Genomic DNA, 19,563 nt, shown 5'->3' on the forward strand with positions numbered 1-19,563 from the left:
CTTGGAGATTTTGACCAAGGACTACTCTTTAGAAGGTATGGAGGTGAAAAGATAGTAGTGAATGGGACCAGGTGAAGAAGTCTAAGCTTCAGGAAGTTATGTGACTCACAGAAAGTAGACAACATTGCTGACCATTGGTCAATGGTTACTTCCTTTTCAATCCAGCCAATGAACCCAAGTCTTTTGCTATTTAACTTATTCAGCATTTTCGGCTAACTAGGCCAGGCACAATGCTGGGAGATGGGAGCTGAAGGGCTCTATGTCTGCTTAGTTGGTGTGCTTGGACTTCTGCTTCAAGAACCAAATAAATGCTTCCTGTTTGTATCTGAAGATGCCTCTGAGTCATCAATTTGGGTAAGGGGGTTTCTAGCAATCCATCCCACACAGTGGGGAGTTAGGCAGGTAGACAGCAGACAGTTAAACTGGAATAAAGGAAATCACCAAAATGACCTTGATGTGACTTTGGGCAAATGGCTTTATTTTTTCCAGTCTCAATTTTCCAATGGGAATAATATTTCTACATTTCACCCTCAGGGGTGCGAAGAAGGTATAAAGCAATACATAAACGTGGATTTTTCAGTGCATAGTACATTGGGTAACTCTTGAGCTTACTTTTTAAAAGTGGAATATTTAAGATGATCTTTTAAAAATTCTATGGCTAAAGTTAAAATTAAAAACTCCTTATTGTCTCACTTATAAAACCTCCTCCCACCCCACCCCCACACCCAACTTAACCTTTTTTTTTTTTTTTTTTTGTCATCTTCTGTTTTCTGAAAGCACTTAGAGGCTTTTAAGGGTGAAATATTTATTGACACAAGTTGCATAGGAAGCAATCTCAAAGCTCTTTGACTAGAGTCACCTTATACCACTAAGAGAGATTGGCTGGGTGCCATTGGGCTGGGCGCCAGCAGACCTCTGGGAAATTAAACCCAGTTGAATAGTCAGAAAACGTGAACAACCGTTCCCCGAATTCCGACATTGTCTCTTTTCCACTCGTCAGATTTTACAGGATCACAGATTTGCAGGTGGAAAGGACTTCGGAGATGATCTAGAGCCCACACCAGCCCCACACCACCATTACAAATGAGGGGGACCGAGGTAAAAAGAGTGTCTTTGTCACACACAGAGAGAAGTGGTTTTTCGTCAGCTACAAACCGTACTAACAGGATGAGCCCATACCCCAAAAAGCAAAGCTCGAAGCGCAGCCGACTTGTGCATAAATAACCGAGCCAAGGAACAGGGATTTTCCTGGGAGCACATCCTTACTGAAGGACCTTGCAATGCCCTTCCTTCTCCATAAACCAGGGAATCCCTTTAGGCCTCGGACTTCCCACCCGGCCGAGACACCGAGTGACGCCAGGAGGCGGGGGAGGCATGCAACTCGGCACGCAGCAGCCCAGACACCTCCCAAATAGGGACATTGCCGGAGAACACACACACCAGGTTTTTTCACCCATCTCTGAGCCGCTCGGAACCTTACTTAAAATAGCGGAGAAGGGCTAAGCAAGGGTCTTTTCCTATTGTAGCTCCTTACATCTTCGGCTCACTCGCTCTCCGTTAGCACCTGTAAGGGGGGGTTCACACCTCCCCTTCCCCCCCACCGCGGGTTTCCCCCTCCACCTCCACTTCCACCATCACCCGGCTCAGAACCCGCCCGGATGAAGGAGCTTTCCTCGCCGAGCCGGGATTGGTCCAAGGGCCTCCAGAGGCACGCGGGAATTGGCGGGTGCCGCTGTCCATCCGCGCTTGAAACGTTGCCCGGGAGGAGGCGGGGCTGGCCAAGGGGTGGAGCGTGCAGCGGCCGGTAGCTGCCTAGACATCGAGGACTCGGCTTCTTGCTGGACTTCTGTGGTGGATGCGCTCGCTGACTGCCCAGGCCGACTGAAGCTGCAGCCATGGCTTCCGAGGGGAAAGAGAGCAAGCCGGATTCTCAGCCGGCAGCGACTCAGTTTACTTGCAAGGACTTGGCTGCCTCTGCGACTCATCAGCCGACAGACAAGAAATTGTTCGAGAATCTCTCCGGTGCTGGCAAAGTCATCGGGGTCCTTACTAGCGGCGGCGATGCTCAAGGTAACGCCCGCGCCCGCGCCACCCTCGGAAGCTGCCCGAGCTGGAGATGGGGATGCGGGGTGTGGGTGCGATCCAGGAAAAGCAATATGGTGTTTTTTGGGTTTTGATTTTGTTTGTTTTCGCTCCTCCAAGTTGAAGTCTTGGTGGCAGAAACAACCCAAATGGGTCGGGATTGGCTATAAGAGAGGGTTAATGCTTTGAGCAACTTCTGGGAAGGGATCAGTCAATAAATAGTTATTAAGCGTCTTCTGTACGCAGGCATTGTGCTCGGCGTTAGAAGCGCCCACCACGTTCCTCCATATACACCTCTAGACCAGACGCAGGCTGGACTGTGCTTGGCCAGAGGGGTAAGGGTTAAATTAAAGAAGGACGGAAGCGTTCCTACTCAGGCTGTGTAGCCGTAGCTCCCCTCTTCAAAGAACCTCCTCCTCACCCCCTTTCCTCCAACTCCCACTCCTACCCCGAGTTCCCTCTAACTCCCGATTTCCTCCCTTGGTTTGGGGCCTCTCTCCCCTGGATTAGAGCATATGTGGAGGTTAAGATGTGAGGAGTGGGAGGTCTTGGTCCTTGGCCTTTACTGCATTGCAGGGAGGCAGTAGTCTACGGGGAGTTCCTGGGACCTTGCCCACGTTTCCTTGCGCAGCCTGGAAGATTGCTAACGTTTTGCCCAGAGTTGTCACGCCCTGTCTTCCTCCTTCTCCTATTCGCCTCCCTCCCAGAACATCAGGGAGCCTCTCTGTCTTCCTCTTTATGGGACTCGGTATCTTCTCTGAGCATAAATCTGAGACCATGTGTGACGCTTCCTTAGGCTGGCTCTGTCCCCTTTCTTCAAATACCATCTCTGATCTCTGGTAAATGATATATGTGATCTTCCGTGTTCATTCTGGCCCCGGCACCAGTGGATTCATGACTACAAACTAGTAGAGTTAATCTGGCAAGCGCTTTTGTCACAATCAAAAGCGCGTCTAAGAGGTGGACCAGCCATCTTAGAATCAGAGCATCCTAAAGCTGGGAAGGATTTTTCGAAATTATTTAATTCAGCCTTCCAAGTTTACACACTGAAGCCCACGAGGGGTAATAGATTGCCCCAAATATTTCGGCTTTAGTTAGTTGTATGTTTCCTGCTTGCCACCCCTCCCTCCTCCCCCCCTCAAACAACTCCGATGCAATTCTCCTCTGCACTGAGCTGAATTGTATCCTACTTTGTCACACTTTTCAAGCTACAGGTAGTCTCTGTTTTGGTTTCTAAGACTCCTGAGTGAATGGAGAAGGGGTTTTGGAAAGGCTTGCATCTTTGGGGTCTTTAGAATCTTTGTGCTCGAGGGGAGGAAGGAGGAGTCTTTAGCTGTCTCTCTGAGACCCTAGTTGGGTAGCGGAGGGACACTAAGGCTCCTCCCTCCTTCCCGCGTGTGTACGTGATCCTCAGCCAGGCCTCCCTAATTACGCCTTCGTGCGTCATCCTGGAGCGAAATTGCCTTTCTCTTTCTCCTCCTTCTCTTCCACGTTCTCCCCCTCTTGCAACTTTAGAATGGGGGAAATCCTCAGACAGACTTTTAATCCTTTCCTCCCAGACGCAAAGATTTGACTTGACTGGGCTGCGCTATGCTGCGCTGTCCAGCCCGAGGCAGCGGCCCCAGAAACTCCGGGATCGCCAGCATCCCTTTCATTTTCCCCTCTCTCATCCTGTACAGCATTCGAGAAACCATCCCGAGGAGTTATATGGGACTTTGCAGAGGTTGGGGATTACATTTTTACCCATTTGCAAGGCCCTCAACGGACTTCAGTCCAACACCCTTATAAGGGTTGTTAAAGGCACCTACTCCTTCGTCCCCCGCCCCCCCCCCCTCCATGTACTTCCTTGCTGCAGTGAATTGTATTCCAGAGTGTGGATTTTAGTATTTCTTTTAAGAGTCGATTATTTGAAAGAAATAGGACTTAAAAAAAAAAAAGATAGCTAGTCAGGGGCTGGGGAGGGGGTATTGGACAAGTAAACGATTATTGGTACTTTAGGATTTCATTCACTCTTTGAACAGATGTTCATCATTCCAGAAATTCCTCCCATGTGCAACGCACCACAAAACAATCTAAGGTCATCTAAAAATGAAGGGCATGAAGGACCTACAGGCCTGAATCAGACATTACTAGAACAAAGCAACCTGGGAGGGGGAAGGGAATTTGACTCAGAAGTTCCAGAGCCTATGATTTATCAAAGTCCTCCAAGGTTTTCAAGGTCAGGAGTTTAGAAGTGGTGTGTGTGTGTGTATTATATAGACATATATATATATATATATATATATATATATAATATACATACACACATATGTTTGTGTGGATGTGGATAAGTTTGTATTGAAATAATGCGTTTAGGGACCCTTTTTTGTATGCTGTTTCTTACAATCTCTGCAATTAAAGGAATCCTAGAGAAACTATCAGTTATGAAACAGCTAGCCTCACCTTCCTCAAACATATTTGCATATGATATGTACAGGGAAGGGAAGTGATTCAGTGTTTATCAGAATTATCCAGGCATCAATTTGTAAAATGATCATTTAAATTCACTTGTATTCTACATTCATCTTCCCTTCCCCCAAAAAGGTTTTTTAAAATGTTTTGATTCATTGTATTACTGAAATCAGAAAAATCAGATATTTGCCAAGTATTTTATTAGTTTTCACATATCCAAATAGAGTTAATAACTGAGCTGCAGAAAACCCTCCAGTTTTTCTTTTGCTTACTCTTGTTAGCCTTGATTATTTATTTATCTATCATTTTTTCTTAGAGCAATTATAACAGCAGTTATAATCTACAATTTTGCCTTGTTTCTTCTTACCTCCTTAAAATTTCACTGGAGACCCTTCAAAAATCTAATATTTCTTTTTTTTAAACATTTATATAATTTTTTATGTTTTTAGAATTTCTAAAAATGAAAAGCAAAAATTTAATTTTAAGATTTTCATGTAACTTAGAGGGGAACTTGTATAGAGCCTAAAAGAAATGGATAGCTTTGGTTAACCAATTTGGGCACATAAGTGTTTGTTTTATGGAAGTAATCGTTACTAATAATTGCAAAACAGTTCAGATGCCTATCTTTCCTACATTCTGCTTCTACTATTAATTTTTTTAAACCAACAGTGAATGTTGAGTTATCAGTGTCAGGATTACATTATAAGTAAGTTCATAATTGCTGCATGTATGTAAATAACTTCCATCTTCTCTGTGGAGTTGTTGAAACATTACCAGTAAATCATTAGTATCACCTTTGTGATAAATGCTAACTTCTGTCCTTGCTTTTTGGCTGGACATCAAGAAATTAAGTAATAGGACTCTAAAACTGGAGTAATCTTGATATAAGATATGGTTAAAAACTTAAAATGGAAATGAATAGTGGGAATGTAACCTGATTTTCCTGGTAGAAAAAGATATAAAATCCTGGAGACTACAGCTCTACAAAGGAGAATAGAACAATCTTTCATTTAAATATCTGTTTCCTACTCAAAAGTGCACATGCTCCAAAGTGATTTCCTCTACTGCCCATTTTTTAAAGCAGATTTTAGGCAGTATTATACGGCTGGAGAAGGGGGAAAATGTTAGAGATTAGTCCCTACATAGATTAATTTATACATGTTTACTAAGCAAATAAGTTCTATTAGGATTTATATTATTTAAATTACATACAATAAAATAAAATTTTCAAGAAAATTTTTGCAAAAAACATCATCCTCCACCCTCATCGTTCAATATAATCTTTTTTTTTTTTTTTTTTTTTTTTTTTTTTGGCTGTGGTTTGTTTGGAACAAAATTGAAGGAACAATTTTAATTCTTCTTGATCTGACATTTTGGACTATGTTACTTTTTAATGTAAATTATTTTTGATATTCTTTTTTGACATCTAGTCTCTCCCCCACTCAGTAAGAAAGTAAGCAATGTGATATCAAGTATACATGCAGTCATGTAAAACATTTCCATATTAGGCATGTAGCAAGGAGGAGGGCAAGAAAAAGAAAGTGAAAAAATTACGTTTTACTCTTAAAAGCATTCTTAACCTAGGCTTATGTATCTTAAGATAGACATATAACTCTTTTAGTTTAGATTGATTTCTTTTATAATTCTTTCTTTTTTCTTTTATTCATTTTAAAATGTTATTCTGAGAAGAGTTGCATAGGCATCGCCAGACTGACAAAGGAATCACAAAAGGTTAAAAATGCCACTTGTTCTAAAATAAAAAGATCTTCTTCATTTAAAACACACACACAACACACACACACACACATATCATATATTTGTGAGTGAGTGTGTGTGTATGTGTGTGTATATATATATATATATATAATTTATTTTTAACACCCATTTAAAAAAATTTTGAGTTCTAAATCCCATCCCCTCAAGGCCTTCCCTCAGCTACTGAGAAGACAAGCAATACAATCTCAATTATATATGTGAAATCAAGCAAAAATATTTCCATACTAGCAATAATGTACCAAAAAAGGTGAGAAGTGAGAAAATTAAGCCAGTTTGTACGCAGAGTTCATCAGTTCTTTCTGGAGGTGGATAGCATTTTTTTTATCCTGGGTCTTTCTGAATTGTCTTGAATCAGAATAGCCAAGTCTTTTATAGTTGATCATATTTACTGTTATTATGTCTTGTTCTTCTTGTTCAGCTCACTTCACTTTGCATCAGTTCATATAAGACTTCCCAGGTTTTTCTGAAACCATGTCCCTGATAATTTTTTACAGAACAATAATATTCCACCACAATCATATAACACAACTTGTTCTGCCAATTCTTTGCCACCACACAAAACAAGCTGCTATAAATATTCTTTGTATAAATAAGTCCTCCCCTACACTTTATTTTTTTTCCTTTGGAATACAGACTTAGTAGTGATACTAATGGGTCAAAGGGTGTACCAAGTTTTATAATTCTTTGGGCACAGTTCAAATTGTTTTCCAAAATGCTTGGGACCAGTTCACAATTCTATACAAGATAGATAAGAATTCCTAGAAAAAGGCCCCCACTGTGCTTTACTAACAGTTCACTGGAAACTCAGATTAAGATTTAAAAATCTCTTATTGGCGCTATCTATGAGAGTTCTTTTTGCATCCTAGGAAAAAGTGACTCTTTTTTGAATCCTGGCTCTGTTTCTTACTAGCTTTGTAGGCAACTTATTTACCCTGGGCCTTTGTTTTTTTCATTTATATCATGAATGAATGGTCTCTTCCAGCTGTAAAACCTGTAATAATTCAATCTTTGCTGATTCTAAGCTAATGTTAATTTTAGAGTTAATCTAGACATATGATTTCAGTGAGGTGGGAGAGCTCCCAGGACATAAACTTTGTTTTTCAAAGCAAAATAGCAGTTTATCTGTAATTTGGAGTTTTAAAGGGCTGCCTGATAGCACTCAGAAATAGTGATTGGCTCAAACTTACAGTCTTTATGTGTCAGAGTCAGAGCTTGAACCCAGCTTTTGCTTAAAGATTTCCAGTTAGGGAAGAGATCATTACCTCCTAAAAAGCTAAAGGAAGGAAAGAGGGGGAAAGGGAGAGGGGAATGGGGATAAGGGAGAAAGGAGAGGATAGTAGAGGAAAGGGGAGGGAAAGGGAGAGGGACGAGGGAGGAAGAAGAGAGGAAAAAGGAGAGAGGGGAACAGAGGAGGACACAGAGAGAAGCCAAGAGGGGAACACAGACACACACAGAGAGACACACACAGGGACATACACACATATATAGACAGAGAGATAATATAGACAGAGATACACATATATATAAACACAAAGAGATACATACACATATAGACACACACATATAGACACAGAGAGACATACACAGACATAGACAGAGACATACATGCAAAGAGAGATACAGAGAGACAGAGACATACACAGAGAGACAAAGACAGAGAGAGACTGAGACACACAGAGAGACAGAGACTGAGACACACACATAGAGACAGAGATGGAGACCTGCACAGAGACAGAGATAGACACATAACAGAGACAGAGACACACACAGAGAGAGAGACACACACACACAGAGACAGAGACACAGAGAGACAGAGACAAAGATACACAGAGAGACAGAAACAGAGACAGAGAGACTGAGACACACAGAGACAGAGACTTAAACACACACATAGAGACAGAGATGGAGACCTGCACAGAGACAGAGATAGACACATACAGAGACAGAGAGAGACAGAAACACACACACAGAAATAGGCACACAGAGAGAAACAACCACGGAGAGAGACACAGAGACAGAGACACAGAAAGAGAGAGACGGAGACACAGAAACATACACAGACACAGAGATACACACAGAGACAAAGTCACACAGAAACATAGAGAGAAACAGACGCACACATGCAGAGAGAAATGAACACACACCAGAGACAGAGACAGAGAGACGCACACATGCAGAGACAGAAAGACACTGAGAGAAACGGGGAAAGGAGGAAAAGTTTTAATATTTCCTGTCCTTAAAACACTGGGTTAATCATATCAGTTCCCTGATTGGTTTCCTCACCTGCAAAATGAAAGAATTGGACCACATGAGCTCATGATTTCTACCTCTGTTTTCTTTCAGTTGAAGCATAATAGATTCTGCTCCCCCTTACCGTTAATATGTATTTCTCTGTGCTTCAGATGTGTTTCTTGTAAACAGCATATTATAGGATTTCTAGTTTTCAATCCATTCTTTGGTTCTGTTAAGTTCTGTTGAGTTCATTCCATTCACATTTATAGTTATGATAACAGTATTTCACTCCGTTCTATTTTTTCCTTTTGTTACTGACTCTCTCCCCTCCTCCCTCCTCTCTTCTCTTTTCCACCCTCTACCCCCTTCTCTCCTCCTCTACTCTCCCTCCCCTCCCCCATCTCCATTTTCCCCTCCCCCCTCCTTTTTCTTCTCTCTCCTCCTCTTTCTTCCCTTCCCCTCTTTCCCCATCTCCCCCCCACTTCTCATCTTTCACCCTGTCCTTCTTCACAAGTGTTTTACTTTTGACAACCACTTCCCCAATCTGATCTCCTTTCTATTGCTCCTCCACTCTTCTGTTATACCTGGTCCTTTTTATTTCCCTCTATGGAATCATAGGTATCGATGTGTATGTTATTAACTCATTGAGCCAATTCTGATTAGAATAAGATTCAAGCTTAGCCTATCCCCTCCCCCCTCCCACCCCAGATCTTCCCTTCTACTGTAAAGGTCTTTCATGCCTCTTTTATGTGAGACGATTTTCCCCACCCCTATCTCTCCCTTCCCTCCTTTCCCAGAGCAACTTTCTTGCTCACCCCTAATTGTTTTAGTATCATCCCATCATAGTCACCTCAAACCCTCACCCTCTGTCTATGTATACTCCTTCTAATTATCCTTATGATGATAGTTACAAGTATCTATCCATGTAGGAATAGAAACAATTTAACCTTATTGAATCTCATGTTTTCTTTTTCCTATTTACCTTTTTGTGTTTCCCTTGAGTCTTGTATATGAAGATCAAATTTTTATTAAGCTCTGGTCTTTTAGTTAGAAATCTTAAAAAGTCTCTATTTCATTATAATGGCCATTTTTCTCCTTCTTAGTTTTGTTCTTTGAAATTATACCATCATAATCAACTCAAACTCTTACTTTCTATGTCTCCTTCTAATTGCCCTAATAATGATAAAGTTCTTAGGAGTTATAAGTATCAACTTCCCACATAAGATTGTGGGGAAAAAAACAGTTTAACCATATTAAATCCTTTGTGATTTCGATTTTCTGTGTACCTTTTTTCCTCCAGTCTAGTATTTGAAAATCAGATTTCTTATGCAGCTCTTATCCTTTCATCAGTAATGTTTAAAAGTTCTATTTCCTTAAATGCCCAACTCCCCCACCACCTCCTGCCTCAGCATTATTTTCTGGTTTTTGGCAAGACCCCATTGCCTGCAAGAATATCATACTCCAAGTCCTGTAGACTTAATGTAGAAGCTGATAAACCTTGGGTCTCCTAATGGTGACTTCATAATTTTAAAAAATTATTTCTGGCTGCTTTAAGTATTTTCTCCTTGATCTATGAGCTCTGGAATTTGCCTATAATATTCCTGAAATTTTTCTTTTTGGAAACTTTTTCAGGAGATGGTCAATGGATCCTTTCAATTTCTATTTTTCCCTCTGGTTCTAGAATCTCAGGACAATTTTCCTTAATAATTGCTTGAAATTGATCTCTTTGCTCTTTCTTAATTCATGGCTTTCATGTAGTTTAACAATTCTTAAATTAACTCTCCTTGAGGCAGTTAGATTATGAAATGGATAGAGGACCAGCCCTAAAGTCTGGAAGACCTGAGTTGAAATCTACCCCCAGACACTTAACACTTCCTAGTTGTGTGACCCTAGGCAAGTCAATTAACCTCAATTGCTTCAGCAAAAATAAATTAACTCTCCTTGATCTATTTTCCATGTTCTTTTTCCAGTGAGATACTTTATATCCAGACATCCCCCTACCACCACCACCTGGCTTCTATTTCTTGGAGTCATAAGCTTTCCAATTGTTTAATTCTAATTTTTAAGGAATTATTTTCTTTGGTGAACTTTTGTATCTCTCCCTCTTTCCCCTCATTTGACCAACCCTACTTTTAAAGGAGTTGTTTTCTTCAGTGATTTTTTTATATCTCATTTAAAATTTTTCTTCAGTAGACTTCTGTACCTTTTTGTACCATTTGGCCAATTCAGTTTTGTTTTTGTTTTTATTTTTTTTTAAATGTTATTTTCTTCAGTATTTTTTGTGCCTCTTTTACCCAACTATTGACTTTGACTCTCTTTTCATATAATTTCTTGCATCACTCATTTCCCCCCCAATTTTTCCTCCACCTCTCTTATTTGATTTTTAAAAATTTTCTTAAACTCTTCAAGAAATTCTTTTTGGGTTTATGTTAATTTCAATTTTTTTTTAAGGTTTGTAGCTTTTTCGACTGTTTTTCTTCTGAAATTGTCTTGATTTTGTCATAAAACAGCAACTGTTTATGATTAGATTTTTTTGTTTTGTTGCTTGATTTCCTAGCCTATTCTTGACTTTTAAGTTGATGTTAAATTTTGCTTCTTTTCCTATGGTGGATAAGGCACTGTTTTCAGAGCAAGGGTCTATAAATGATATTCTACAAACATAAACACACCCAGAAGCAGGAAAAATTCTTATGGATAGTAGTTTTGCAGTTGATTTTGAAATTGCTTTACTCCTAGAGAGAAAAGAATGGCATATAAAAAATTAGGTCTTTTTATTCTGAACTGCTCAATAGGAAGTCAAAAAAGCCTTCATAGAAAAAATTATTTAACCTCACTACATTTATTGAGTATCTATTATATTGCTGAGAAATTTGGCATCATAATCTGGCTCCAAAAATCATTGTGTTTATACACATACACACACGCACACAACCACACAATGGTTTGAGCATTTTTATAAGTAAATTGTGCGTTCAAGTTCTCTTCTCATGTTTTATTTTGGCATAGAGGTGATCTCAGGTTCCCAAAGAACATGCCATCTGGCTTTTAGTCCGCATGGTGATGGACTGTGTATCCAAGTGATGAATTTGGGTCCATAACAATAGTCAAGGACCATCTGCTAATTCAAAAGGAGGTCATTATCTGGATCCTGGAAAAAATAAACAAATAAAATTACAGATACTTGAAATAATGTGTGTGTGTGTGTATACACATACAGATGTGGTACATAAAATCATAGGTTTAGCTGGTAATCAAGTTTAACTTCCTTATTTTAGAGTTAAGGAAACAGGCCCAGTGCAAGCAATTTACCAACATCACATAAGTATGAAGCTAATGCTAGTATTGGGTTTCACACCAACCTCCTTTTCCAAATCTAGTATGTCTTTTACTATTTCATGAAAGACATAGACTTACAGGATAGCCAGCATTAAATTCACTGACTTGTTCTCCATTGGATTCAGAAGAACACTGGATTTGTTGTAAGAATCTTCATTCCAATAATGCTACTAAACTATCTTGTGTGAATTTGAATAGGAACCTTAATCTTCATTGGGTCCAGAGGTTTTCTTGATCTAGAAAACTAATAGGTTAGGCTAGTTTATATCAAACTCCTTTATAGCTCTTCATCATAAGCTCCAACAAAATATGTTTGGGCAAAAAATACTATTTACAGAATGGAAAGCTTTGGGCAAATTCCCATGGCTTTGATAAGATCTTGTTTGGATTCTCTTTTGATGAATTTAATAGATTCTCTATCAGAAAAAAAAATTGTCAGAAAAAAATAAAGAAGTCTTTGTCAGAGATAGATTATCTCTTTCAATATCTAGCTCAGAAACTCACCTCCTATAGACCTAACTTATTAGCTTCACCTAATATTTTCTTTTTTCTTACATATGAAATGACAAAATTAGACTACATTCTCTCTCCTTTATTCTTTTCTTTTTTAGCTCTTGAATACTTAATTTGTTTAATATCATGGGTTATTTTGCTCATTATGCCCTTATTTAAAATATATTCACATAAAATGTATGTTATATTTTCTTATATTTACATACTATTTCTAATGACTATTAAAGCTTATCAGTCCTTTAAAACTTTGGAGATATCCTATATTATAATCACTTATGTTTTTTTTTTCTCTGCACACATTTTTGTGAATAAGATTGTTCATTCAGTAGATTACAAGCTTTTATTTGCTTTTGGTTTCTATAGTGTGAGTCTTTAAAAAACTAAGTAGCACTAAATTTACCAAAGAAAATATTTGTTTTGGAGGAAATAGCAACATGTTTGTATAGATTTCAATAGAATGAACTAATCTAGGGGCAGCTATGTGGTGCAGTAGATAGAACACTATCCCTGAAGTCAGGAGGACTTGAGTTCAAATCTGGTCTCAGATGCTTAACACTTGCTAGCTGTGTGAGCCTGGGCAAGTCACTTAGCCCCAGTTAACCTGGGGAGGGAAGGTGGAGGGGAAGTCAAGGGGAGGAGGTGGAGGGGGAAGAGAATGAAGTAATTTAATAGGTAGACTGTCTACTTAATGTGAAATCCTTTTCAGTGAAATTATATATTTGTGAGGAAGTCGTATTTAGGTCTATCTCTGATCTTGAAATTGTTTTTTTTTTTTGAAACAATTGTTTCATACCTCTAAGGAAGTTAAAAGCTTTGGGTGATTGAAGCCTCTGTTCCAAAACTAAGCTAATTGCCTTTGTTCTCTAATTTCCTACATCTCCCCATACAAATGAAATATACCAAAGATCTGGCCAAGCTTTGATTTTAAAAGGAAATCCTAAGTGACACACTATATTTGGTGGTTTTCAAAGTCCATAGTTTTATCAACAGTAACCTATTGAGAGCCTTTCAGTTGAAGAATAAAATTTTATATTATTTCCTGAAAATTTTATATCCAATATCCAAAATATTATTTTAAATATAACATCTAAATCTGTATATTATCTGCTTTGGGAAAGAACTATAAAGTAAAAGGTGCCAATAATTTTTTTTATTTTATATTGGATCCAATTTTTCAATCTGGTCTCTTAGAAAAGTTAGTTATATTATATTATAACCATAAGGCCAGTTAGTCTTTATAGCTAAGGCTAGATTAAGAATACAATAATTGTTTCATATTTGTATTTTTAAATGACCTGGGCCTCACTAAAAGTCACTGGAGAAAAACTTTTATATTATTCGTATTATCTTTTTCTTTTAAGCACTTCAGAAGTTACTCAAAAGGACTTAAAAGAAAAACTTATCAGAAATAAGGAGGGCGTGGATTAATTTAATTCAATCCAGTAAACATTAGGGGAAAAAAACCTCTCTGTTTGAAGCTAGACAATCTGGATCTCAATCCTGACTCTTCCCTGACATTAACTAGCTCTTTAACTATGTGCATTTACCTCTTGTGCCTCATTTTTCTCTTCTGTAAATGCAGAGATTGAATTAGATTACCCATAAGATTCCTTCCCACTCTAAATTTAGGATCTTTTGATTTCTCAAAAGTTCTCAAAGTATTTGAGAACTTTTTTGCACTTGGCATGAACACAAATGGAAAGCTGTAAATTTTTATAAAAATGGATCCAAACCTTAAAATTTAAAAAAGCATGCTTAATGATCATGAATGCAGAGCATGTAAATAGAGTAGAAAATAATGTAATTCAATTTTAAACATTTAGTATATGTCTATTATATATTGCTAAGAACTGAAGATTCACTGATGAAAAAAACTTACAGAATCCCTGCTCTAAAATCTGTTCTGGGGATAGAACACATTGAGAGAGAAGTTTATTGCAAGATAGTAAGTGGTAGGTCAAAGAACAGGCTAAGATATGATTTTAGTTTCATTTGGGGAAGGATAGAACGCCTATTATATGTAGAGATGAACTGGTAGGGAGAATGAAGAATTATTATTGGATAGGAAGAAAAGAATTATGATCAGGAAGTGCCACTCAAAACAGTAAGGACACTTTCTGTGAATAGACAGAAATGGGAAATAGCAGATCAAAGAGTAGCAAAAGATATCTAGTATTGGATTTTTTTTTTTTTTTTTTTGAAATTTAAAACCTAGAAAGACTGATGTGAAATAAGGTCAGAGAGGCTGACCAGAATTAGATTATGGAGTACTTTAAATGTTAATCTAAGGAGTTTGTATTTCATTTTATAGCCAAGTAGGTGATAGAAAATTTAGAGACAGTAGACTAATGTGGGGAAAATAAATTTTTTAAAGTTAGAAGATATCTATCTATCTATCTATCTATACACATACACACACACACACACACACATATAGTCAACTGTATTAAACTTGGATTAGACAGGAGATAGATTAGAGGTAGAAGAACCAATTAGCATGTCATAGTATTTCTTGGACAGGTATTATAAATGGATTATTATCCTTATTTAAAAGGGCCTTATTAAATAGTAAATTAAATTTTATTGTAACATGTAATTATTATTTGGGAGACTAGTTGTCAGATAGGTCACATTATTTAGGTAGTGATAACTACCTAAATAGTTAGGTTGAGGCTGCTCTCTGACAATTTTCAGAGCCTCTTTAAATGATCAGTCTCCTGATTAGGCTTGGCTAATTAACTGATAAACAATTGTGCAGCAAATGTATGTGAGAATTCACCTTTCTCTATACCATAGAATGTGTGCTAGCCATGAGATTCATTTATAAAAAGTAGAGAATTTGATGAATGTATTTCTTTCTGCTGCAAAGACTAAAAAAAATAGAGGAAACCTTATTTAAACACCCATGATGCATTTCTTTTGTATTAAAATTTTCATGATTACTACTGTTTACTACTCTTTTTACCCATTAGTTATTTGAATAATGGCAATTGCTTTTGGGACCATACATAATTTATTCTTTATGAAAATGATGGAAAATGAACCATACTGTCTTTTCCAAGTTACAGAAACAATTGCTGTCATTATCCACATTATTTTCTTTCAATTCGAATAAATGTAATCCAAGGAGGGGAATGTTCTGTATTGTTTCAGAATCAGGAAAAATTGTTTAAGAACTCTTAACAGAGGCATTTGGAGTTCTTAGGAGATATGTGATGGCTTTAAGTTTGGATGAGTTAAATGATACTAACCTTTACCTTCTTCCTTTGCAGGAATGAATGCAGCTGTTCGAGCTGTAGTGCGGATGGGAATCTATGTGGGAGCCAAAATGTATTTTGTGTATGAGGTTAGTCTAACATTTGTTCCTTCTTTATCTACATTTATCTCTTTCTTGGTTAATAATGCCAATTATCCAAATAGTGAACTCATCTATGTATATACATGTATATTCATATTGACATGAATATTTGTATGTATGTATGTGAGAGTGTGTATGAGAGAGTGTGTATGTGTGTGTATCCTTAGAGTTTTCTACATACATATAGCTGTAGCTCTATGAATTCATATTTATGTCTATATCTATATAACATGTTTACATGTATACACATAGTTCCAGATTCATTGTGTATCTACACACATGTTTATTATATATGTATACATAAATATATGCACACACATTATGTGTAAAATTCTAAACTATTAAGTCATATTGGATTTATTAGCACATACCTGTAATGTCTATCACTGAGGTGAGCAGATCTCTTAAACTTGGGAGCTCAAATCTGTAATAGGACTAAATCTGATGTCTATCAAAAAGGTATCAATATGTTGATTCCTCAAGAATGGAACATGTCAGGCTGCCTATGGAGAGGTGGATCCAGGTAAGAAATAGAGGGGGGGCAAAAATCCTTTGAAGATCAGAACTGAGAAGATCCAGTGTGTGCCCTTTGCACTTCTATCCTGGGCTAAATATGGACCCAAATAAATGAGTGAATGAAAAAGCTAAGGTTTTAAACAATACTGAACATGTCTTTTGTGTGTCAACTTGAGAGAAAAAAAGTCTTTGAGGAAGGAGAGGAATATCTCCTCTTGTTAATACTGCCCATCTTTTTAGAATCCCATGGCTTTGATGTCAGAAGTGTTTTTTGTTAAGTCAGACGTACACAGCTCTTTTTTTTTTTTTTTTTTTAAATCAACACTGAAAGGAAAACAACATTTTAAAAAGCTAAATCTAATCAAGGTTTCTGTTTTGCCATTTCATGCTCTTTGGATGTTAAAAGACTAGATTGCCATAGACTGGGAATTTCCATTCCCAGAGTAATTACTGTTATGACCTGGTGCCATCATTTGTGCTTGCCCAGCTACTTCAGTAGCATGAAAAGGAGTAGTTGGCACCTTGCTGAGCTTGAGATTCCTTTGCTTTCTTCTCTGCCAAGTTGCTTATGAATCGCCTTTTGAATGTTAGTTGCAATATTTGCATGTCAATATCCAAAAATGCTCTTTCCCTTGAGGTTACTTCCTATCCCCCCATTGAGGAATGTAAATAGGCATAAAAGGTTTTGTTTCATTCTTTGGCAATTTTTGACTATAAACTCTAACTTAGCACTAGAAACTTTTCCGACCTCTTCCTTCACCTCTTAGTAAACTTCTAAGTATGTTTTAAAGAAGATATTTTTTCCTGACTTCTTTATTCATCAGGTGTGTTCTTTTTCTTTCTTTTAAATATTTTTAAAAGGCACAAATACATTAGCTTGTTTCCCTAATCCCATGTTTCCATATTTTTAATTCCCATATTTAATTGCTTATATTAATCTCTTCAAAAAGGAATTAAATTCTTTTTATCCCTGGACAACATTAGTACTTCACATATAATAGTTTAAATTTTCAAAGTGTGTATGTATTTGTATTTCCCTCATTCGATCCTAATAAGATCTACCTGGTATCAGATATCTCCTACCAGGTAAGCAAAATAGAATTATTCTTTTTTTTTTTTCTTTTAGGTGGATTCAACCTATTTCACTTCTTTGTGAGATCATGCAAAATTCCTTTGCCTCCATTTCTCACATTACCCTGTCTGTGTGAAACATTTTTGGTTACTTCACTGCTTCTTTGAGGAGCAGTACATTCCATTTCTTCTGAATTGATTTAATTATTAGTTCTTTATTTTGAACTAAAACCCTACTCCATTGTAAATTCAATGCCTTCTATGAAAGGGGCATTGGTATGTTGGGTTCAGGGATAATTGCCTGGTGAATAGCAAGAGAAAATGTGGAAGCAGAAGGCCTTTGAGAACAATGGCTTTACAGTGAAAAGCATTTTCAGGCTCCTCTCTAAAACAATTAGTTGTGACCCAAACATTCTTGAGTGTTTCAATGAGTTTACATGGAGTCTTCAGGTAATTGTTTTTCTTTTTACAAATCTCACAAAAACCAATTCTGTTTTTCTAATAACAAGGCACTGGCAATTGTTCTTCCAGACCTAGAACCCTGACCTTTCCTTTTATGAATATATGGGGTAGGGAATTAGCCCAGTAGCAATCTATATTTTTCTTTCCCTTCCACCCAAGGATATAAATTGCTAAGAGATAAGGTCAGATAGGGGCTATGAATTGGAAAACTACCCAGCTTATATTAGGGGGAAAAGGAAAGAAATTATACCTTTTTTTTTTTTTTTGTAGTCTAATAGGAAAAAGCTCAGATGATGGCATTCATTGTACAATCCATTAGTAGATATCTTTATCTTCATCATGGTCCAATTTCTATTCACAGACATTTTTAGGACCTACTATATTTATATCATAGAGGATTTAAAGATAAATAAAACATAGTCAACTCAAAAAGATTACAGATTTAATAGGAAAGATAAGTGATGCACACATTAAGATTCTGAACATGATGAATTCATCAGATACAAATGCTTTGTGAGTTAAGAAGAGGAAAGTATATCTTTTGACTGAAACCAAGGAAGACTTTATGGAAGACTTTGAAGGATGGCTAAGATTTCAACAAGTTGAAATGGAGATAGATAAAGTGTATGCCATTTGTAGAGAACGTAAGGGACGTAGATCAATGCTATTTTAAAGAATATTGATCATGCTTTTATTTAATTTTAAAATATCATTTTATTATTATCTTTTGTTTTTATATCAGTTTCATTTCTGAATGTTTCTCCCCTATCTAACCTAATAAATCATCCCTTGTAACAAAGATTTTTATTTAAAAAAAAAAAAAAAGTTGTTTGTCCCCCTATATAAACTCCTTGTGGGTAAGGACTATTTTTGTTTTTATATTTGTTTATTTTTTGTTTCTTCAGTACTTTGAACATAGTAAATACTTAATAAATAGTTTTCAAATTCATTTAATGACTGTGTCTGGCAGCATATGCCTTATCCACAAAATAGTCAAAAGTGAATGTTCCACAATTACCAAAAAAAAAAAAAAAAAAAAAGGTTGACCTTAATAAGGAGATCAAAAAAAGCACTTCCTTTGCCAGGATAGGAGGACCATAAGTGTGAAATTTTGAATTAATTTTCAACTTTTTAATGCACTGATTAGTTTTGTTGACTTTTTCCTCTTCTTCCTCTTGTTTTTTTTCTTTTAAAATAGTCTTCTAAAATGCCTGTCTGGAAGAAGTTAGAGCAGAGTATTTAGGGAATATATTTTTAAAAGGAGGGGAAAAAAAACACATGAGGAAAAAGGAGTAGAAAGAACCATGAAATCATCCAGTCTCCCCGTCATTTCACAGAATGGAGAAAATGTAGCCCAGAAAATTTAAGCATTTTCCCCAAAGTCACATTGGTACTGTGAGGGCGGGATTGAGCTTTGAGTCAGTGATTCCAAATCCAGTACTTTTCCATTGAACCACCCTGTCTATATTCTGCATGTTACTTAAATCTTTCTTGGTTACCAGCAGATACAAAAAAAAAAAAAAAAAAAAAAAAAAAAAATTAAAAAATTAAAAAAGAAATAGGTCAGTGTTTAATATTATTATCTTGTCTTACTAGAGCATATGTGGCTGGTATGCTAATCCAAAAGCATTGATAGTTTTGCAAAGAATTGGCATCTTATTTGATTGAAACAGTGCTGCCTGGTTTAAACTTGTACAAATATAAATCTGGGACAGATCTACGTGTGGTGAATGATTAGTAAAAGGCATGAATGAGAGACAGAAATT

At 37.0% G+C, this 19,563-nt stretch overlaps 1 protein-coding gene across 5 annotated transcripts in view; it reads left to right on the forward strand.

Moving 5' to 3' along the window:
• The first annotated feature begins 1,773 nt into the window (after window positions 1-1,773).
• PFKP (phosphofructokinase, platelet) overlaps window positions 1,774-19,563 on the forward strand; it is a 78,234-nt gene continuing 60,444 nt past the window's right edge. For 2 of the 5 annotated variants that reach the window (XM_031939623.1, XM_012551195.3), the window contains exons 1-2: window positions 1,778-2,070; window positions 15,663-15,736. In XM_031939623.1, the coding sequence (XP_031795483.1) occupies window positions 1,896-2,070; window positions 15,663-15,736 (249 nt within the window). In that variant the 5' untranslated portion in view covers window positions 1,778-1,895. Of the gene's footprint in view, window positions 2,071-15,662; window positions 15,737-19,563 lie in introns of all 5 variants that reach the window. The other 3 variants (XM_012551197.3, XM_031939622.1, XM_012551194.3) reach the window with 3 other exon arrangements.

This window comes from Sarcophilus harrisii, chromosome 5, assembly GCF_902635505.1.
Source record: "Sarcophilus harrisii chromosome 5, mSarHar1.11, whole genome shotgun sequence".
NCBI classification, from domain to species: Eukaryota; Metazoa; Chordata; class Mammalia; order Dasyuromorphia; family Dasyuridae; genus Sarcophilus; species Sarcophilus harrisii.